The following is a 19719-nucleotide window of genomic DNA, read 5'->3' on the forward strand; positions in this document are numbered from 1 at the left end:
CTTATACAATTTCTTCTACTACTCGGATCAAGACAAAAAGTGAGTAATGGAACAGCTGCGTCATGGACTGTACAACCATCAAGCCAGAGCGGGGAGGAGACAAGAAACAGAGCAGAAACCTTCACTGTTTACCAAAAAATCAGCTTTAAAATGGTTGTTCCTGCGGTTCTACCGGCCAAGGCGATGGAGCAAAAGAAAATGAACGCATAAAAATGCGCTAAGACGCGTGGAGCGAGGAATTACGGTGCGAATACAACTCAAGGCCGCGTTGCTCGCTGGGGAAGTGGCTTTTCTCTGGCAAAGCGGGTTTAGGACAGGATCAAGTCCTGTAGTCACGTTAAGCACGGACTAATCAGCAAGGACATATGTTAAATTAATGAAAAGCATACCTGCAGCCCTCAGGGGATAAAAGGCAAACGAGTGACGCCTGGTCCTTGCGGAACCTTTTATATTTGAGGGCAATTTGTCCATGGAACAAACCTGCGGCCGCACGGGCTAAGCTGCTCCTTGCAAATCCGGCGCTTAAAGCTTAAAATGATGGGAAACACAGGGGTTTGGTTATATCAGGAGTGAAAAAAGGGGCTTGTGGAAAAGAGCCAACGTAAGAACCAAAGGAAAGAGAATGAAGCAATAAAAAGCAGCGAGATGAACCGTTTTTGCGCAGTTAAACAGGACAATACAGGAAAAGCAGCCGGGTTTCCTTCCCCCCCCTCCCCGAGAGTTGCTTTTAAATAAAGAATGATCCTTTGTCACATATCATTGGATGTTTATTTCAAGACATGCCACGTCAAAAAAAACTCGCCTTTTAATATTGCGTTAGAAAAGCACTTTACATCTCGTTCTGCCTTTAAGTTACCGGTGTGCAGAGTCGCTAAAAACCCCAGGGCAGGGCACGGGTCTAACATTCATTTCATTAATTAAGAATTCCGCATCTTTGATGCCCATTTCCCTGGTCAAAGTGGTGGTGAGGACGATTCCCTTTCTCTTCCCCGCTCGGTTATTTGAAGGGGCGGAAGGGAATAAAGGAGGAGCCTGAAGATTGAACCTTTGCAATCGTTCCTTGGGGTCGCAATGGCGACGCAGACTCGCGAATTCCTTCCTGCACTGTCAACTCCATCTCCGCCCAGCAAACAAGGTATTTACAATGGTGGTTTTATTAACTTACACAGCAACTTCACAATGACTAGTAAAGATTAAAAGGGTGCACTTCTAGTGTGTTCCATTCCGTGTTTCTCGGGTAGCTACATCGCGCAACATCAGCAAAGCTCTACACAGATTCCTCAGCAAAATGACCGGAAAGAGTAAAAAAAAGAATTAAGCGGAGAAATAAATATCAAAGAGGAAAAAAATAAAAAGGTTAATTGTAAGCCTAGTTAAATAGAAAACTAAATTACTCGTCGCTTAACCAAACTATACAGCTCTAGCGAACCGAACTAAACCAACTCGGAAGACCGAACGTAAAAAACGCTAAAAAATAAAGGCATCAATCTGCATAATCGGAAGGTGGTTTCCATCCTATTGAACTCCCTTTCCGTCTACGAGCTCTCAACTAGATTTGGGTCCGATCAAAGCAAACAGCCCTTCCCCAGCCCACCTACGACCAACGCTATGGAAAAGGGGTGCGATCCCCGATTCCGTCTCCACCGGCTCCATCCGGCTGCTCTTATTTCTGCCCAATGTCAACGCTTCAATGCGCTCCGGCTGCTTTTAGCGCCACTCCTGACTTCACTTAAGATTTCCCCCTAAAAGAAATTGAAAACAAAATAGATAAGAAGCAAAACGCTTTCTCCTCCAAAGACCTGAAACGTTACGTTCCCGTCTCTCGGGCACTAAGAATTCACGGGTTGTTCTAGATTAAAAAAACCTGCTCTTCAAACTCATCTCGCACTCCAAACGGATTTCCCTGTTTCCTGCAAGTGTTTTTGCTAATGCACATCCACCCTTTCCTTGCCCCCGAATCCTCCAGAAGCCGCTCGTCCCGTTCAGAAAGACACTTGGAGTTTCTCAATATCCTTTCCTGGAAATGTGTTCACGTTGCCTCTGCAAGAACTACAAAATCCAGCAGCTTTTGGTGGTGTCAAAACCCCCACCTTTATCATTTCTCTTCTTAAAACCATTTGGGGGTTTGAAAACCAATCAAGACTATCTCTGCTCAAAAGATTAAGAGCTTGGGTTTAATTTTATTGTTATGGTAAGGGTAGGCGTTTAACCCTGGGTATACACCACCTAAGTCGCTCCCGGTTGGTCAGCGAAACCAAACGGGTGAGATTCGCCACCGTTCTGCACGTACATCTCGTCTAAGTCCAATTCCAAACTTACTCGGTCGCCATCATTTCAAAGTGCAACATCATAACATATTAAAAAAAGGAACGAATATTAAGAAATTGTACCTATTTTTTTTTTCTTTTCCTTTTTTAAAGTCATAACTAGAATACGCTGGAATATTTTGGCTTTTTTTTTTTTCTTTTCTTATAAATAATGAAGACACTGACATTTTGTGTGTGTGTGTGTGTGTGTGCTTGTGAAGCTAATAGATCATCTCCACGAGACAGCCAGCGATGATGAACTGCGATACGTTATTACTGAAAGGGGAAGGTTCAAGCCAATATTCACACTGCAGTCAATGAAGAATCAAGGGAGGGAAAGCAGTGATGTTCTGGAGAAAATGGAGAAGCCACGTGGTATTAGCAGGAACAGCCTCCTTCACTGACAGGCTGCTCTTGAGGCTTTTCCAGTTTTATGTCAATCACTGGAAAAAAAAACAATGAGTTAAGGCAAATAGATTTCCAATGTCTGTCTCTAAGCAGGGTCTGCTCTTCCCCTCCTTGTCCCAAACCCATCGCTGCAGTAATTATAGATCTACATGCTGAACGGTCTAATCGCCGTATCTAGAGACACAGGATCCCAGAATGTCAGGGGTTGAAGGGCCCTGGAAAGCTCATCCAGTGCAATCCCCCCATGGAGCAGGAACACCCAGATGAGGTTACACAGGAAGGTGTCCAGGCGGGTTGGAATGTCTGCACAGAAGGAGACTCCACAACCTCCCTGGGCAGCCTGGGCCAGGCTCTGCCACCCTCACCAGGAACAAGTTGCTTCTCACATTTGAGTGGAACCTCTTGTGTTCCAGTTTGTACCCATTACCCCTTGTCCTGTCACTGGTTGTCACCGAGAAGAGCCTGGCTCCATCCTCCTGACACTCCCCCTTTAGATATCTGTAAACATGAATGAGTCACCCCTCAGTCTCCTCTTGTCCAGTTCCAGAGCCCCGGCTCCCTCAGCCTTTCCTCACACGGGAGATGCTCCACTCCCTTCAGCATCTTGGTGCCTGCGCTGGACTCTCTCCAGCAGTTCCCTGTCCTGCTGGAACTGAGGGGCCACAACTGGACACAATATTCCAGGTGTGGTCTCCCCAGGGCAGAGCAGAGGGGCAGGAGAACCTCTCTGACCTACTGACCACCCCCTTCTCATCCACCCCAGGTACCATTGGCTTCCTGGCCACAAGGGCCCAGTGCTGGCTCATGGTCACCCTGCTGTCCCCAGGACCCCCAGCTCCCTTTCCCCTACACTGCTCTCTAATAGGTCATTCCCCAACTTACACTGGAACCTGGGGTTGTTCCTGCCCAGATTCAAGACTCTACACTTGCCCTTGTTCTAGTTCATTACATTTCTCCCCACCCAACTCTCAGCCTGTCCAGGTCTCTGATGGCAGCACAGCCTCTGGCGTGTCAGCCACTCCTCCCAGCTTGGTGTCACCAGCAAACTTGCTGACAGTCACTCTATTCCCTCATCCAAATCGTTGATTAATATACTGAATAATATAGGGCCCAGTACTAAATAAGAGCTTGGAAACCTCCAAGCTGCAAATCGGTGCAAGAATCAGTTTTCTAGCATCGAGAGCTGGTGGGAACCCAGGAGGGGATGAACCCACTGGCTCCAAGAAAGAAGAGCTGGAGACAGCAGAGACTGGGAGGAACCACTTCAAATTAATCACTTCAAATCAATCACTTCGGCAGCTCCTGCACCTGGTGGGTGGGTAGGAAAGGCTGTTTGGTGTGAATAGAATCACAGAATCATTTTGGTTGGAAAAGACCCTCAAGATCATAGAGTCCAATGTTCCCCCACCCCTGGCACTGCCCCATGTCCTGAGAACCTCATGTCCGTCTGTCCAACCCTCCAGGGATGGTGACTCCAGCACTGCCCTGGGCAGCCTGTTCCAATGCCCCACAGCCCTTTGGGGAAGAAATTGTTCCCAAGGTCCAACCTCAACCTCCCCTGGTGCAACTTGAGGCCGTTTCCTCTGCTCCTGGCGCTTGTTCCTGGGGAGCAGAGCCCGACCCCCCCCGGCTCCAAGCTCCTTTCAGGCAGTTCAGAGATCAGAAGGTCTCCGCTCAGCTCCTGTTCTCCAGCTGAACCCCCCAGGTTCCTCAGCCGCTCCCATCACACTTGTGCTCCAGCCCCTCACCAGCTCCGTTCCCTTCTCTCAACTCGCTCCAGCACCTCAAGCCCTTTCTTGTGAGGTGATCCCACCACCCCTCTGGTCGCCATTTTGAGTCCTGAGGTGATCTTGGTGCCCCTGGGGCTGCCATTTTGTATTCTGAGGTGACTCTGGTGCCCCTCTGGCCGCCATTTTGAGCCCTGAGGTGATTCTGGTGCCGCCATTTTGAGCCCTGAGATGAGGGACCCAAAACTGCCCCCAGGATTCGAGGTTTGGCCTCCGCAGTGCCCAGCACAGGGGGACAACCCCAATACAGCCGCAGCGTGTGCTCTGCCAAAATAATCCATGGCAGAATACCCCTCCTCACGCTGTGCCCTCAAGTACCTTCCACCACCCCCAGCTCGCAGATATGTGCCAACCTGAAATCTCCCAATCTTTCCTCTTGTTAAATTGCTTCGCTCACCCCCCAACCAACCAAAACCCCACCTGCCACCTTCCTGAACTCGCCCCTCGTAATCGTTTTGGTAGGGAAAGACACTTATGTCGCCTTTCACGGGAGGAGCTTTGAGCACTAATCCTCAAACCCAACTCGCTCAGCCCAAGTCTCAAGCGTTTCTCTTATCAGTGAACACAGAGGTCACAGAGCTGGTGCTTCCAACTTAGCTCTTCAGGGGCTTGAAGCTGCTTTTACAGAGGTGAGGGGATATCAACATCAAAAAGGGAAAAGACCAATAATTCAGCTCAAATATTTGGTCCATTTGTTCAGCTGATCTAAACCTCAATGAACACTGAAGAGCTAGAGATGCTCGAAATGAGCACCCAGAGTTCTGTCACTGAGCACGAGCAGTTTGAGATCCTTGAACCCTCCATGTCCTGCAAAAAGAAATAACCCTATGGAAAATCCCCCCGTTAATCCCAGCGCAGCTGTTTGAAAGACAATCGTATGCCATTTCTGCTATCTGCAGGCTGCAGAAAGACGAATTCAAAGCGCCCTTATTGCGCTCCCGTTTAGAGACCGCGATCAAACGCCCGACGGAGAAACCATCAGCCAGCGCCTGGGCATTCCACCACCACCCTCATTAATAAAGATTGCTGCTCGTTAAGCTTTTGCTGACCTGCATTACAAAATGTTCTTGATCGTTCTAGCCCGTATCGCGCAAAGCTTGTGCCTTTGCAGTTGCAACCCGCAGCTTTACAAATCCTCCTTTCCCTTATGCAGGAAATGGAGTTTCAGCACCAAACTTGTCCCTGTCCCACAGTTCTGCCCCATCTTTCCTCCAAAGCACCGTTTCTCCTCCATTTACCTGCTGGAAAGGGACCAGAGGAGCCCCAGAAATGATCCGAGGCTGGAACAGCTCTGCTGGGAGGACAGGCTGAGAGAGTTGGGGTCACCTTATTTTGGGGTCACCTTATTGTGACCTTTCTGTACTTAAGAGGGGCTGAGAAGATGGGGACAGACTTTTGAGCAGGGCCTGTTGCCATAGGACAAGGGTGATGGTTTTAAACTAAAGGAGGGAGATTCAGGCCAGACATGAGGAAGAAATTGTTGGCCTGAGGGTGGTGAGAGCCTGGCCCAGGTTGGCCAGAGAGGTGGTGGCTGAACCATCCCTGGAGACATCCCAGGCCAGGCTGGACGGGGCTCTGAGCAACCTGAGCTGGTGAAGATGTCCCTGCTCATGGCAGGGGTGGCAATGGGGGAGCTCTGGATGTCCCTTCAACCCAAACGTTCAGCTGAGTCTTCTCCCTCACATCACACAAACACTGACCCAGAGCCGGCTGGGGTCAAGCCGGGCTGCCCTGGAGGGTTACAGGGTCGCCATCCCTCAAGTTTCCTTGAACGGGACCCTGAGAAACTGGCCTGATTTCAGATTTAGGAGGGTTGGAGAATGAACGTACAGAAGCTCTTTCCAACCTACCTCCTTCTAGGGTTCCGCAAGTTGAGATTTGCAAGAGCCACAGTTCTTTTTCAGGCCTCTTTGCAACTGTTTTCCCCCACTCCACAGTTCTCCTTCCTTTCTCACATCTGACCTGCTCTAATATCAGCCAAAGAATCATTCTGGACCCGTTTACACCTTCTTGTTGTCTTCCCTTCAGTTTTCATATGCTCATCCTCATTTTTTTTGTACTACCTCACAGCCCTAACATCACATCCCTACTTAGAATCATAGAATCACTTTGACTGGAGGCCCTTAAAATTCAGTCTAAATGTAACGTAAATCTGGCACTAACCCATGTCCCCAAGAGCCTCATTTATACATCTGTCCAACCCTCCAGGGATGGTGACTCCAGCACTGCCCTGGGCAGCCTGTTCCAATGCCCCACAGCCCTTTGGGGAAGAAATTGTTCCCCACATCCAACCTCAACCTCCCCTGGCGCAACTTGAGGCCGTTTCCTCTGCTCCTGGCGCTTGTTCCTGGGGAGCAGAGCCCGACCCCCCCTGGCTCCAAGCTCCTTTCAGGCAGTTCAGAGATCAGAAGGTCTCCCCTCAGCTCCTGTTCTCCAGCTGAACCCCCCAGGTCCCTCAGCCGCTCCCATCACACTTGTGCTCCAGCCCCTCACCAGCTCCGTTCCCTTCTCTCAACTCGCTCCAGCACCTCAAGCCCTTTCTTGGCGTGAGGGGCCCAAAACTGCCCCCTCTCATCCTGTCGCTTGTTCTTTGGAAGAAGAGCCCAACACCCTCAACACCCCTAGTCCCTTCTATCCAGCCAAACCTTCTTTCTCATTATTTCAAAGGTTATTTGACCCCACTCCCCCTCTCAAGCCTCTTTTTGGGGTGTCCATGAGCCGAGCAAGGGTTGCGGGAGAGATATCGCTCCCTCCTTCTTCATCTTTGTTATTCAGACCCCGCGCTCTCCTCGTCCGCGGTGACGCCTGGCAGCGCTTTGCCACCGCTCGGAGGCATAAAGGATACTGTCTTCTCTACTTTTGTCTTGTGTGCTTTCCATTCCAGGCAAGGCAGCTGCCACGCGTCGGAAAAGCTGCGAAAAGACAAGAAAAACACCACACAGGGAACAGATCAAAACAATTGTACTTTAAGGAGTGCGCAATCCGGTTGATACAGTTCAAACAATGATTCAATACAGCCCTCAGTACTATTTACGCTGCTGCCACCAAAAAGCCTGACACCAAATATAACCTTTATTCTCAGGAAATGGGAAACCGCTTTTATGTTGTTGTTGGAGATCAAATGTTAACGGCTACAAGCCGCAGACCTTCCAGCACCTTCTGTGTGAAGACGCTGTGTTTGGAATGCAGCGTTTCCACCTCGGACCTGTCACAGAGCCCAACAACGTCCCTGCGGCCGAGGGAACTCGACCTTCACACCCCCACGGATTATTAGTTACACAGGACACAGCAATAACACCAAACGCAACTCACGTTGTCACCAATTTGGAGCATCCTCCTCCAGGCTCCATGTATCTGTGGTTCAGGTTCTCTATGAACTAGGATCTTTCTTTCAGGAATTTGCCCAATGCTTTTCTGAGCGCTTTCAAATTTTGGTACCCAATTCCAACGCTATCCCACGTCCAGCCCGCACTCAGGGTATAAAACATAGAACACGAATGCCAAGCGCATTTGCGATCCCAAATTGTTCTACCTCTTGCTTAGATACTGTCCCCAATTTCCCAGCAAGATATTCCCTTCACGATGAAGGAGGCTGAGAAATAAGCCTGAACGGGATCGATTCCCTCTCATGCATTTCTACCTTTGTCCCCGAAACTCAGATTTGGGGTTCGCACCACATGGCTCTTCCCCAACCCCCAGGTGAGGAACCTCCACATTCACCCACTATTAAATCATGAAAATCCACTTGAACATCCCAAGTCCCCAAAATTAGAGACTGTCCTTCAGCCGAGGCCAATTTCTCCGAGACGTTTCTGTGTTCGGTTGGTAGGAAAACAGAGGTTTCAACAAGAATATTCTCTTTTTCGTGTCTCGGCGTGTGCGTGCGCAAGAGGACAAATCTGATGGATGAACAACCTTTGTCTTCATCATGGTTACCAAATAATCACCTAATTGTTTCTTACCTTGGGAGAACAGACCTTGTAGAGTTTGGTCCCATGCTGATGTGCTCAGCACACACCCAGATACTAAAGCATCTGATATATATTGAATTAAGCTTTTTACGCCGTTAAAGACATTCTTACTATTATGTATTTCTTCCCTGTTCATATCAAGCATCCAGGACATGAGATGAGCGCATTAACATCACCCCATGGCAGCCTGGGAGCCCCAAAATGCTCGGTGTGAGTCTGACATCAGCCTTAATGAATTAAATTAACATTATTGCACGTTATCTCAGTCCTCAAATGACACGAAGCCAAGCCGCTTACTCTCAGTGACCCGATTGCCACCAAAAACGGAGCCAAGCGCTGTCGCTCTGGTTATATTACAAACGTAGGTACCTGAATCGCTTTGCACATCAGCGCCCAAGCGCGTTGGCGAAATATTTGGCCCCATGTGTCGAAATGATGCTGGGAAAACATCGAGCTGACAAAGCTGGCGTAATAAGTTCTCCTCAAATGAATCTCTGGCATCTTCACCCTTTTCTCACCGACAGCAACACCACTGAAATCTGGACCGAGACGAGGAAAAGGGTCCGAGAAGCTGGTCCTTGACGTATCTCACTGTTTTTAGACAACGATTTTGAAGCAAAAAAGCTTAATATCCCCCTCTAAGTTTCTATTGACCTCCAGCATTTCCCACTCTCACTGAAAAGTTCAGGCAAATCCTCATATACCAAAGTAACGGAGATCATGTCAAAATCATGGGTGCTAAGGCACAGACAGCAGGAACGCACGACCACCCGAAAATATAAAGATAAGACAGACTTCTGGTCAGAATTAAGATCATTTTGACACAGGGAGAAGCGAAACGTTGATCTAATTGTAACCCTTGGCCAAAAAACGCCCTAGAAAATTCAAATTCGCCACTTGGTACTCGATCCGCTCGCCTCGTCTCATCCCCGCTCCCCAACTCTGTGCAAAATGCAACGCGATGATCGTTTTGCAAGCGTTTTAAACTGGACAGACAGGAGCATTTGGGGTTCTAAGAATGAAATGGGGGAGAAGAAGAAGCCACAGACTTTCTGAGCAATGTCCCGTTATTTTTCTTTGCTGTTCCAATCAGATACGGGGACAGCACTGCCAACCTTTTGAGCTTTATCACTTCTCCAAAGGCTTCTAATTCACTCACTGGAGCACTAGACTATTCATTACCAGGTTTTTTCGCATCTTCGAGATGATCAAGTCTTTGTGATTCAATCTCATCTTCCTCTGGAAGCCTTAGAAGTTTCAGTGTTATATTTGAACCTGCAAGCAATGTTTTATTTGCCTTTAAATCTACAATAAACTCAATCACATTTGGGTACAGAAGGTCCTGACTTTCCTTCTTTTAATGGGCTTTGTCCCTCAAATTCCTTCTACTCTTAAAATGTTCAATCTTCAGGGAGATTTCACGGGTTGATCAATGGATATGAACTTCAGTTTTATGAAGGGAAAACCACTTTGTGACTTCTGGGGGCAAAAAAAGAACTAAAAGGATTAGGGAAGGTCATCAGGCTGCATCACAAAATATTCAACTATCAGCTACAGTTTCAGAAGGGGAGAAAAAGAAAATCCCTCCCACCAGTTTTAGGGATGGATACACAACAGAGTGTAGTAAAACCCTACCAGGTTGTACCTAAATGAGGCTGCTCGCTTGACATCTTTGCTCTCTCAGAAAGAAGGAAACGCAGCATTTCATGCAGCTCTTTGCCAATCCGGGTGGAAGAAGAATTCAAAACAAATCATTTTCACAGAATCCCAGAATGTCAGGGGTTGGAAGGGCCCTGGAAAGCTCATCCAGTGCAATCCCCCCATGGAGCAGGAACACCCAGCTGAGGTTACACAGGAAGGTGTCCAGGCGGGTTGGAATGTCTGCACAGAAGGAGACTCCACAACCTCCCTGGGCAGCCTGGGCCAGGCTCTGCCACCCTCACCAGGAACAAGTTTCTTCTCAAATTTAAGTGGAACCTCCTGTGTTCCAGTTTGCACCCATTACCCCTTGTCCTGTCATTGGTTGTCACCGAGAAGATCCTGGCTCCATCCTCCTGACACTCACCCTTTCCATATTGATCCCCACGAATGAGTCACCCCTCAGTGTCCTCTTGTCCAGCTCCAGAGCCCCAGCTCCCTCAGCCTTTCCTCACACGGGAGATGCTCCACTCCCTTCAGCATCTTGGTGGCTGCGCTGGACTCTCTCCAGCAGTTCCCTGTCCTGCTGGAACTCAGGGGCCACAACTGGACACAAGATTCCAGGTGTGGTCTCCCCAGGGCAGAGCAGAGGGGCAGGAGAACCTCTCTGACCTACTGACCACCCCCTTCTCATCCACCCCAGGTACCATTGGCTTCCTGGCCACAAGGGCCCAGTGCTGGCTCATGGTCACCCTGCTGTCCCCAGGACCCCCAGGTCCCTTTCCCCTACACTGCTCTCTAATAGGTCATTCCCCAGTTTATACTGTGGTACTTTAAAGTGTGGCATTGCTGTTTATTCTATTCCACCCTTGTATAATATGCAGGGATGTGTTTTATACAGGGGAGGAGGTGGGGAGCCTTAAAAAAACCCGCTATTGATGGGAGCCGACTGGAATTTCAATTTAAATGTAAACCAAGCTGCTGACAGAAAGGCCAAGTGTTGAAAATACACTAACCCTTTCTTTACGTGAAGAGCAGGAATAAATGACGCTTTAGCGGTGTTTCGCCTCTAAATTCTTTTGACTGAAAAAAAAAAGCATTTGGTGACTAAGGGAAAAAGAATCAACTTTCTGTCTTATTAACCTTGTGCTTATCAGCCCCAGCATATGGGAACAAATCCAATTAGGGAACGTTCCTGATGGTTCCAAAGGAGCTTTCGACGCAGGGACCTTCTGGCTTCACAGCAATGAAAAAGGTCATATATATATATATATATATAAAAATATATATATATAATATAGTATATGTATACACGCAAAAAAGAAGATAAAAACCCACACACAAACCCTCGTCTCTCGCCGTTCGTTTCAAGTCATTTGCCAAATTGTGCCTTTCCGACTGCTCCAGCCAATAAATCCCAAGCAGATCAGTGTCACAATGATAGTAGACATGGAAAATAAGATGTTGTCACCGCAGCGATATGGAAAGGACAGGAGGGATCGCGGTCCAGGTGGAAAAGCCTGTTCCCCACCGCAAAATGTTTCCCTAATTCTCATTCTCCGAGGCGAGCGGCACAACTCAAAGAATAATTTTCGCCCATCAGATGGACAGAAATAAAGGAGAAAGAGCCGAGCTGGGAGATGTGAAAAGGGGGTCGATGGAGGGGCCGCGCTCCCTTCGCTGCTGCCGTGAGAAAGTTCCTGTGCCAAACGGCACATTGAGCCCTTTGAGAGCGACGCGGAGCGCGACGGGGACCGCGGGACGGAGGGATCGCGGCTCTCCCGCCCCTACCAGACGCTGAAATGAGCCCTGACACATTCTGGGCATGAAACAAAAAGATTTCCTGAAATGCAGACTGCCCGGATAGACACTGAAGCTCAAGGTCTTTCAAAGCTTGTTCAGGGCTGGTAAATAAAGTGAATCAGACGCTAATTCTCTGCATTAACTGAAGCGAGTTGTCTACTTCTGGCCTCAGGCTTAAGGTTCTCTTGGCAATCGGTCTCTGCTAAAACCTGTGGGATGCAAAAGCCGTTTTTCCCCCTCTATTGCATCGGTTTAACCCCAGAATAAAACTATCACCATTTTGACTCTGTAATATCATCCACTCCTTTTTCCTTCAACGCCTCCTCTCCAAAGCCAGAAGGAACAGCGAGTGCACAGGACCCTGGTGACCTGAGACAGCCCTGCCTTGGAATCACAGAGTCATTTTGGTTGGAAAAGACCCTCAAGATCACCAAGTCCAACCACAGCCCACTGCTGGCACTGCCCCATGTCCTGAGAACCTCATGTCCGTCTGTCCAACCCTCCAGGGATGGTGACTCCAGCACTGCCCTGGGCAGCCTGTTCCAATGCCCCACAGCCCTTTGGGGAAGAAATTGTTCCCCACATCCAACCTCAACCTCCCCTGGTGCAACTTGAGGCCGTTTCCTCTGCTCCTGGCGCTTGTTCCTGGGGAGCAGAGCCCGACCCCCCTGGCTCCAAGCTCCTTTCAGGCAGTCGACTTTAACAGATCCAAGAGCAGACAGCAGCTGTGTGTTACAATCTAGTTCGAATGTGCAACTGGAAGAGATGAGGCTTGTCCCAGCAGCTCATCAGATCGGTCCTTAGGGAAAAGAAGCACCAGAGAAGTCATAAAATGCAAGCCTGTCGTGTCCAGCACCAGCCCAGGCTGCAAACCCTCTGTAGCCTCAAGTTGCACCAGGGGAGGTTGAGGTTGGATGTGGGGAACAATTTCTTCCCCAAAGGGCTGTGGGGCATTGGAACAGGCTGCCCAGGGCAGTGCTGGAGTCACCATCCCTGGAGGGCTGGACAGACAGACATGAGGTTCTCAGGACATGGGGCAGCGCCAGGAGTGGGGGAACAGTTGGAATCAATGATCTTAAGAGTCTTTTCCAACCAAAATGACTCTGTGGCTCTAGATGAAGATCCACCTCCAAGCCTCTGTACCAAGCCCCAGGTTACTCACAGCCACCTTTGACCCCAGAACTGTGTCAGCTGAAGTGCTGTCCTGAGCCGTCCCATTTCACATCACAGGGGAATGGCAAAAAAAGCCCATCAGCAGCATGTTCTCCTCTATTTCTTTGTTGGCAGAAGATGCTGGCATTGAAATACATGCTGTTTGAAGTCTGGGGCAACTCCCCTTCTGGAGTCACACTATAAAGTCGGGCACTGTGGATTTGTAGGACAGCTGTGGAGAGCACAGAGCTGAAGACAATGCCCATTCCTCTTATCAGACCTGCCTTCCAGCAGAAAAGGATCAAAAAGCAGCTAAAAGTAGCACACAAGGTCAAAAGTACCCTGGCTCCCCACTGACTGTCTCAGCCATTACTATCCCCAAGCAGCACAAGACATGAAGCTTCTTCTATACCCTTAACGGGGCAAACACCGACTCTGAAACCTCATGGGCAGCTGTGGCAGAATGCAAACCCCCCTCTCTCCCCCACCCTCCTTCAGTATGGAAGGAGTAGGCACATCTCCCTCTCTCTCTGCTACTTGAGGCCAACAGCTTCTTTTGTTTGGCCCCAGAGCCCCCTGGCCAGGGCCATTATGAGAAGGGAGTGCCGAGGCACCAGGGAGCCGCTGGGCGCCTGCGGCCAGTGTGGGGGATGTTTGGAGGCTTCAGGGGCACCCACAGCCAGTGTGGGGGTGCAGAGAAGCTTCTGGAATGCCTACAGTCAGATCTGATCATATAAAAACGGGATTCTCATCGAGACTCGGCCCATTGTCGTGGGTCTCTCGGAGCACGAGCAAGATGCTGCCGCTGAGAGCCCCCCCGGGATGGAGACTCCGCTTGCCTCGCCGCCACGGCTGTGAGTAAAACTTCTCGCAGGATTGCGAGTATATTTATACTTTCCATGCACATTTGCACGTGTAACTTTCCGTGCTCAATACGAGCGCGTGTAAAATTAATCCTCGCAGAATCGCGGGTGTATTTTCCTTCCGTGCACATTTGCACGCGTACTTTCCGTGCTTAATACAAGCACGTGTACTCTCCGTGCACATTTGCACGTGTAACTTTCCGTGCTCAATACGAGCACGTGTATAAATTATTTCCTCGCACAATCGCTGGTGTATTTTCCTCCCGTGCTTCCACATAAGCACGTGTAATATTCCGTGCACACTTGCACGTGTAAGTAAATTAACCCTCGCAGGATTGCGAGTGTATTATAAATTTACCCTCGCAGAATCGCGAGTGTACACTTTCCGTATTCACTACGAGTAGGTGTATCTCTATAAAGATAATCCCACACCGTGTTCAGGCAAGCGTGTATTCGTCTCAGACTCAGGGCCGGCTCCGGCATTGTTTTTGGTGAAGCCACATGCATGCACACTGTGGACCGCCTGTTGTATTAGTTGCTGCCCCTTAATAATTTCCTCAACTGGTATCCGAACCTTTATTTAAGTCACTTTGGAGTGCTAAAACCCCGTTTCTCACCGGTTTAATAAAAGTTGTTTTGGAGCCTGTTGTCCCTTAAACAAACCTCAGGGTGCCTCTGTGACAGCAGCATCCCCTGGGCCAATATAAATAGAATCATAGAATTGTTTTGGTTGGAAAAGCCCCTCAAGATCATCGTGTCCAACCACAGCCCACCCCTGGCACTGCCCCATGGCCCTGAGAACCTCATCTCTGTGTATTTTCAACCCCTCCAGGGATGGTGACTCCAGCACTGCCCTGGGCAGCCTGTTCCAATGCCCCACAGCCCTTTGGGGAAGAAATTGTTCCCCACATCCAACCTCAACCTCCCCTGGCGCAACTTGAGGCTGTTTCATCCACCGAAGTCTCCATCAGGCCTGTGGATTCCGGGTAAACTAGAGCACGTGCGTGAGGGGCCCAAAACAGACACCAGGATTTGAGGTTTGGCCTCCCAGTACCACACTGGAATTCACATTTCTCACCTAAAAGAGACAATGGAAAGAAAGCAAGCAAGCTTTGGTGGGCCTGACATGAGGCATTAGTGAAAAATAGAGCTGGTTCTGGAACTGGTAACATGAAGGTTTTTACACCCAACACTGCACAGAAAGCAAAATCTTAATGAGAAAGGGATGGAAATGCACAAATGCCAATAAAGGAGGACATGGGGTTCAACTCCAAGTGCATTCACTTGAGCCATTCCCCACCTTTGACCCAGGGCACGGGGTCCAGATCCAGGAGAACAGTGTGGAAACGACAGCGTTTCACCAGCTTTTCTAAACCGCTCAAGGCTGCCAAGTGAAGCACCAACAACCTGAGAAGCTTTAATAGTGTCAGGCAAGAGTCTGGCATGGAGGAAAAACCAACCCAAACCAGTTCATGTTCCCTAATCTCACACACACTATCAAAGCTGCACGTGGTAACTGCTGAATCTGAACCTACACACGAGTGGACTAGTGCAAGACTCACCTTCACGTTAATATTTAACATCTGGCACTATGGTTTTCACATCAATGTGTTTCATTATGGGTAGTCAAAATACAAACGTTGTATCGGAAATCATTTGAGACCTGAAGTGAAAATCCTCTATGAAAATCAACGTTGTTCTGCAGAACCAGAATTTATTACGGGTACAATTTATTAGTTACAGGAAGGTCGAATTTGCATTCAGAGCGATTTATACAGGTTACGGGACAGGAATCCCTTCTGCAGTTGTACCCAATCGCTTTCCAGTTTCATTGGGGAGGAATTTATTGACAAGTCAGTAAAATAAATTCCTACCTTTCAATAGAGAGCTGCAAGGAAAAGAGAGAACTGGATAACTAGTGGCATTAAAAGCCATAGAATCATAGAACAGTTTGGGTTGGAAGGACCTCCAAAGGCCATCTAGTCTTATCCTTTGAGAATTGTTTCAACGACTGTTTATTAAACTAATAAAAAATGAGAGTTTCAAATATTCTGCAGCTTTGACGTTCCTGAAAATCCCAGGCCTGGAACACAAGGAGCAAAACGCAGAAAGAACAGAGACGTAACAGCCCCAAGTTCTGGAGATATTGCTGTTCATTGGTGCGAGTGAAGAACAGGAATTCTGTCTCTGAACACTAAATCTTCCATTTAATACAGAGGAAAGTAGCCCCCGGGTTCCCACCGCCACTTCTTACCACCAAACGTGTTTTCTGACAGAAATAGTCTTACCTGGCAATTAAAATCAGAGGCGTAATTTGTCTAGACTTCCATTATACAACCGAGATTTTTCTCTAGGGGGGTAGAGCGACAGAAATGGCTTTATGCTCCGACAATCTCGTTACTACAATCCCTTCAGCATCAAATATAAAAAGCCAAAGTGTGTTCCTTCGTAATGCATTAAACGGAGGTTCCACCCTCCATGACGGAGGCTGCGGGAGCTTTAGAAGGCACATGTTTTATTCCAAAAGGGACAACGGGCGCAGCATATGAGATTTTCCTGCTTACGTCTCGAATCATCAGGGTTCCAAGTGGCCCCGAAAGCCACGAGCGACCTCACAGGCTCGGACACGGATTTCTGGAGATGTATCAGCAACTCCCTCAAGGAAAGAGGGACCACAGAGCTTCTTCACCTTCATCATCACTCCTCTAAGCGCGCATCCCCTCGTCTTAGGAAACATGAAGGATTCCAGCGCAGAATCCAAGTTTTAATTACAGAACAGCCCCCGTGTTGTGGCAGGATAATTGGTGGGTCCTGCAAGCGAAGGCTGCTCTGCTCGCTAAGGCGCCAAAGGCAGCGCTGAGTTAACACGTCTAATTATTCTATTAGAGAGGGAATCATTTTGCTATTAATATACAACGCCAAGGGATATTTTAATAACAGACCCTTTATCCTGTATATGACACACAAAGTAATTTATAAACCTGTCTTAGCAACCCTTGATAAAACTCTTCATAGAAACTACTTGAGTAACTGTATATAAAATATACATTATGTGATTATATACATATGTGGAGACACCCAAGAATGAACGTCTTCACCTTGCGCTCCTGCGCCTCTTCCTACCATAAAACCAGCTGCCAAATGCTTTATCAGCCACGATTCCAGCTGAGAAATCATGAGATGGATGATAAAAATCAGCTTCCCATTATGTACCGAGTTGGTAGGGACATACGGCTCTAATTCTGTATTCAAGATCTGCTAGTGAGCCTATTTCCTGACTTAACTAATAAGCTCAAACATAATTTCTTTCCTGTACACGCCAGATCAGTTCCCTGGCGTTTCCTACTTTGACCAGTTCCCCGTTTGCCAAGCGATGTATCTCCATTAACACAAGTGTTACAACGTTGGAATTTAAAGAGCTGTGGCTCATCTTGCAGCATAAAATCTGATTTTGCTGCAGTTGCAGCAGCTCAAAGGAGATTTTGCTGCTTCCAGGACTCACCAACTCATCATCTACCAAAAATAAACAGCTCAGGTTGTCCAAGAATATTTGCTTTCCAACAGAGTGGGAACGACACCTTACACAGTCTCACTGTCCTGTGGAAGCATTTTGGGCCATCACGCTCACAGAATCCCAGAACGTCAGGGGTTGGAAGGGACCTGGAAAGCTCATCCAGTGCAATCCCCCCATGGAGCAGGAACACCCAGATGAGGTTACACAGGAAGGTGTCCAGGCGGGTTGGAATGTCTGCAGAGAAGGAGACTCCACAACCTCCCTGGGCAGCCTGGGCCAGGCTCTGGCACCCTCATCAGGAAAAGGTTCCTTCTCAGATTTAAGTGGATCCTCTTGTGTTCCACTTTGAACCCATTACCCCTTGTCCTACCACTGGTTGTCACCAAGAAGAGTCTGGCTCCATCCTCCTGACACTCACCCTTTATATATTTATAACCATTAATGAGGTCGCCCCTCAGTCTCCTCTTGTCCAGCTCCAGAGCCCCAGCTCCCTCAGCCTTTCCTCACACGGGAGATGCTCCACTCCCTTCAGCATCCTGGTGGCTGCGCTGGACTCTCTCCAGCAGTTCCCTGTCCTGCTGGAACTCAGGGGCCACAACTGGACACAATATTCCAGGTGTGGTCTCCCCAGGGCAGAGCAGAGGGGCAGGAGAACCTCTCTGACCTACTGACCACCCCTTCTAACCCACCCCAGGTACCATTGGCTTCCTGGCCACAAGGGCCCAGTGCTGGCTCATGGTCACCCTGCTGTCCCCAGGACCCCCAGGTCCCTTTCCCCTACACTGCCCTCTAATAAGTCATTCCCCAACTTACACTGGAACCTGGGGTTGTTCCTGCCCAGATCCAAGACTCTACACTTGCCCTTGTTCTATTTCATTAAATTTCCCCCGCCCAACTCTCAGCCTGTCCAGGTCTCTGATGGCAGCACAGCCTCTGGCGTGTCAGCCACTCCTCCCAGCTTGGTGTCACCAGCAAACTTGCTGACAGTCACTCTATTCCCTCGTCCAAGTCACTGATGAATATATTGAATAACAGTGGCCCCAGCACTGCCCCCTGAGGCACTGCACTAGATCCAGGCCTCAGCTGGACTCTGCCCCATTGACCACAATTTGATGCTCCTCCTTGACTGGTTTGCCCGCGTTTATTCACCGAATCGATATCAGAAAGTTCCTCAGATCGATATTTGTCCAACTTTTTGCCTCATGCCTTAATCCCTTCAACCTAAACGCCAAATCTGGATTTGCAAGAATCCAGGAAGGTACAGAACCATGGAACCATTTGGGTGGGAAAAGATTTTTAAGATCATTGAGTCTAATTGCTCCCCCAGCCCCAGCACTACCCCATGTTCCTGAGAACCTCATCTCTGCGTATTTTCAACCCCTCCAGGGATGGTGACTCCACCACTGCCCAGGGCAGCCTGTTCCAATGCCCGACAGCCCGTTCCACGAATAAACTCTTCCTAATACAATTCCACACCCACGAAGCTTCTTCAAGAAGCTCCAAGTCATTTGCTGCTCAGCCAACAAGTCAACTCAGATGTTATTTGCTGCATACAGACCACAAAGGTCCCCCTGACACCCTTGTCTGGGACATCTCCAGTTACACAAGGATGGACCAACAGAAGCAGCTTCGGCCACCGCGTTCTCACCTGTTTTACATTGTATCCCGCTTTTGCGCTAGTTTCGATGAACATTACATTCAGCTCTTTGGCTTTTCTTTCTCCTTCCTCAATGGACACTTGTCTGGAGAAGATAAGACAGAAATAATAAAAAAAAAAACAAAATTAACACCAAAAAATAGACAAACACCTTGAAAATTAAGATTTTCATCTTCAGGTGACTGTTTTATTATGGTTCAGAAAGCATTTCATTTTTTCCTTCCCCGCACACAGGGAAAACCTGAGCACAGCTGTAGATAAATGTCACCATTTTATGGTATCAGATGGGCTTTACGGCACAAAATAGCTCACAAAATAGAGCTTGGGCTCCCAGCAGAACATATAAGATTTCTCTACGTCCTGCCCAGGACGTTGTGCTTTTCTGTCTGAACAATTAGCAATCGATAAGATTTAAATGCCCAATAACCATTGTGAACTTGCAGCTTACCCAACTACCTTAAAAGAAGACCAAGAGCATATGAATGCCATAAAAAAGGTTGTTAGAAATACGAAGAGACACGAGTGAAGCTGTTCTGAGGAAACAGGGAATTGGATCGAATCCAGACCACTTCCCTCTTGCTTTAGGTTTTACCTTTGTGACCTCTCACTCCTTTGTGTTA

The 19719-nt window shown here is 48.4% G+C and overlaps 1 protein-coding gene across 4 annotated transcripts in view; it reads right to left on the reverse strand.

Annotated features, from left to right (window-relative positions):
- Positions 1-742: 742 nt before the first annotated feature.
- The window catches only part of RAB6A (RAB6A, member RAS oncogene family), a 64173-nt gene continuing 45196 nt past the window's right edge, over positions 743-19719 (reverse strand). For 3 of the 4 annotated variants that reach the window (XM_082067849.1, XM_082067850.1, XM_082067848.1), the window contains 3 exons: positions 19091-19184; positions 7347-7413; positions 743-2749 (listed from right to left, as the gene is read on the reverse strand). In XM_082067849.1, coding sequence (XP_081923975.1) covers positions 2685-2749; positions 7347-7413; positions 19091-19184 — 226 coding nt within the window. In that variant the 3' untranslated portion in view covers positions 743-2684. Of the gene's footprint in view, positions 2750-7257; positions 7414-19090; positions 19185-19719 lie in introns of those variants that run through there. The other variant, XM_082067847.1, reaches the window with a different exon arrangement.

Source organism: Streptopelia decaocto (genome assembly GCF_964273445.1).
Source record: "Streptopelia decaocto genome assembly, chromosome: 1".
NCBI classification, from domain to species: domain Eukaryota; kingdom Metazoa; phylum Chordata; class Aves; order Columbiformes; family Columbidae; genus Streptopelia; species Streptopelia decaocto.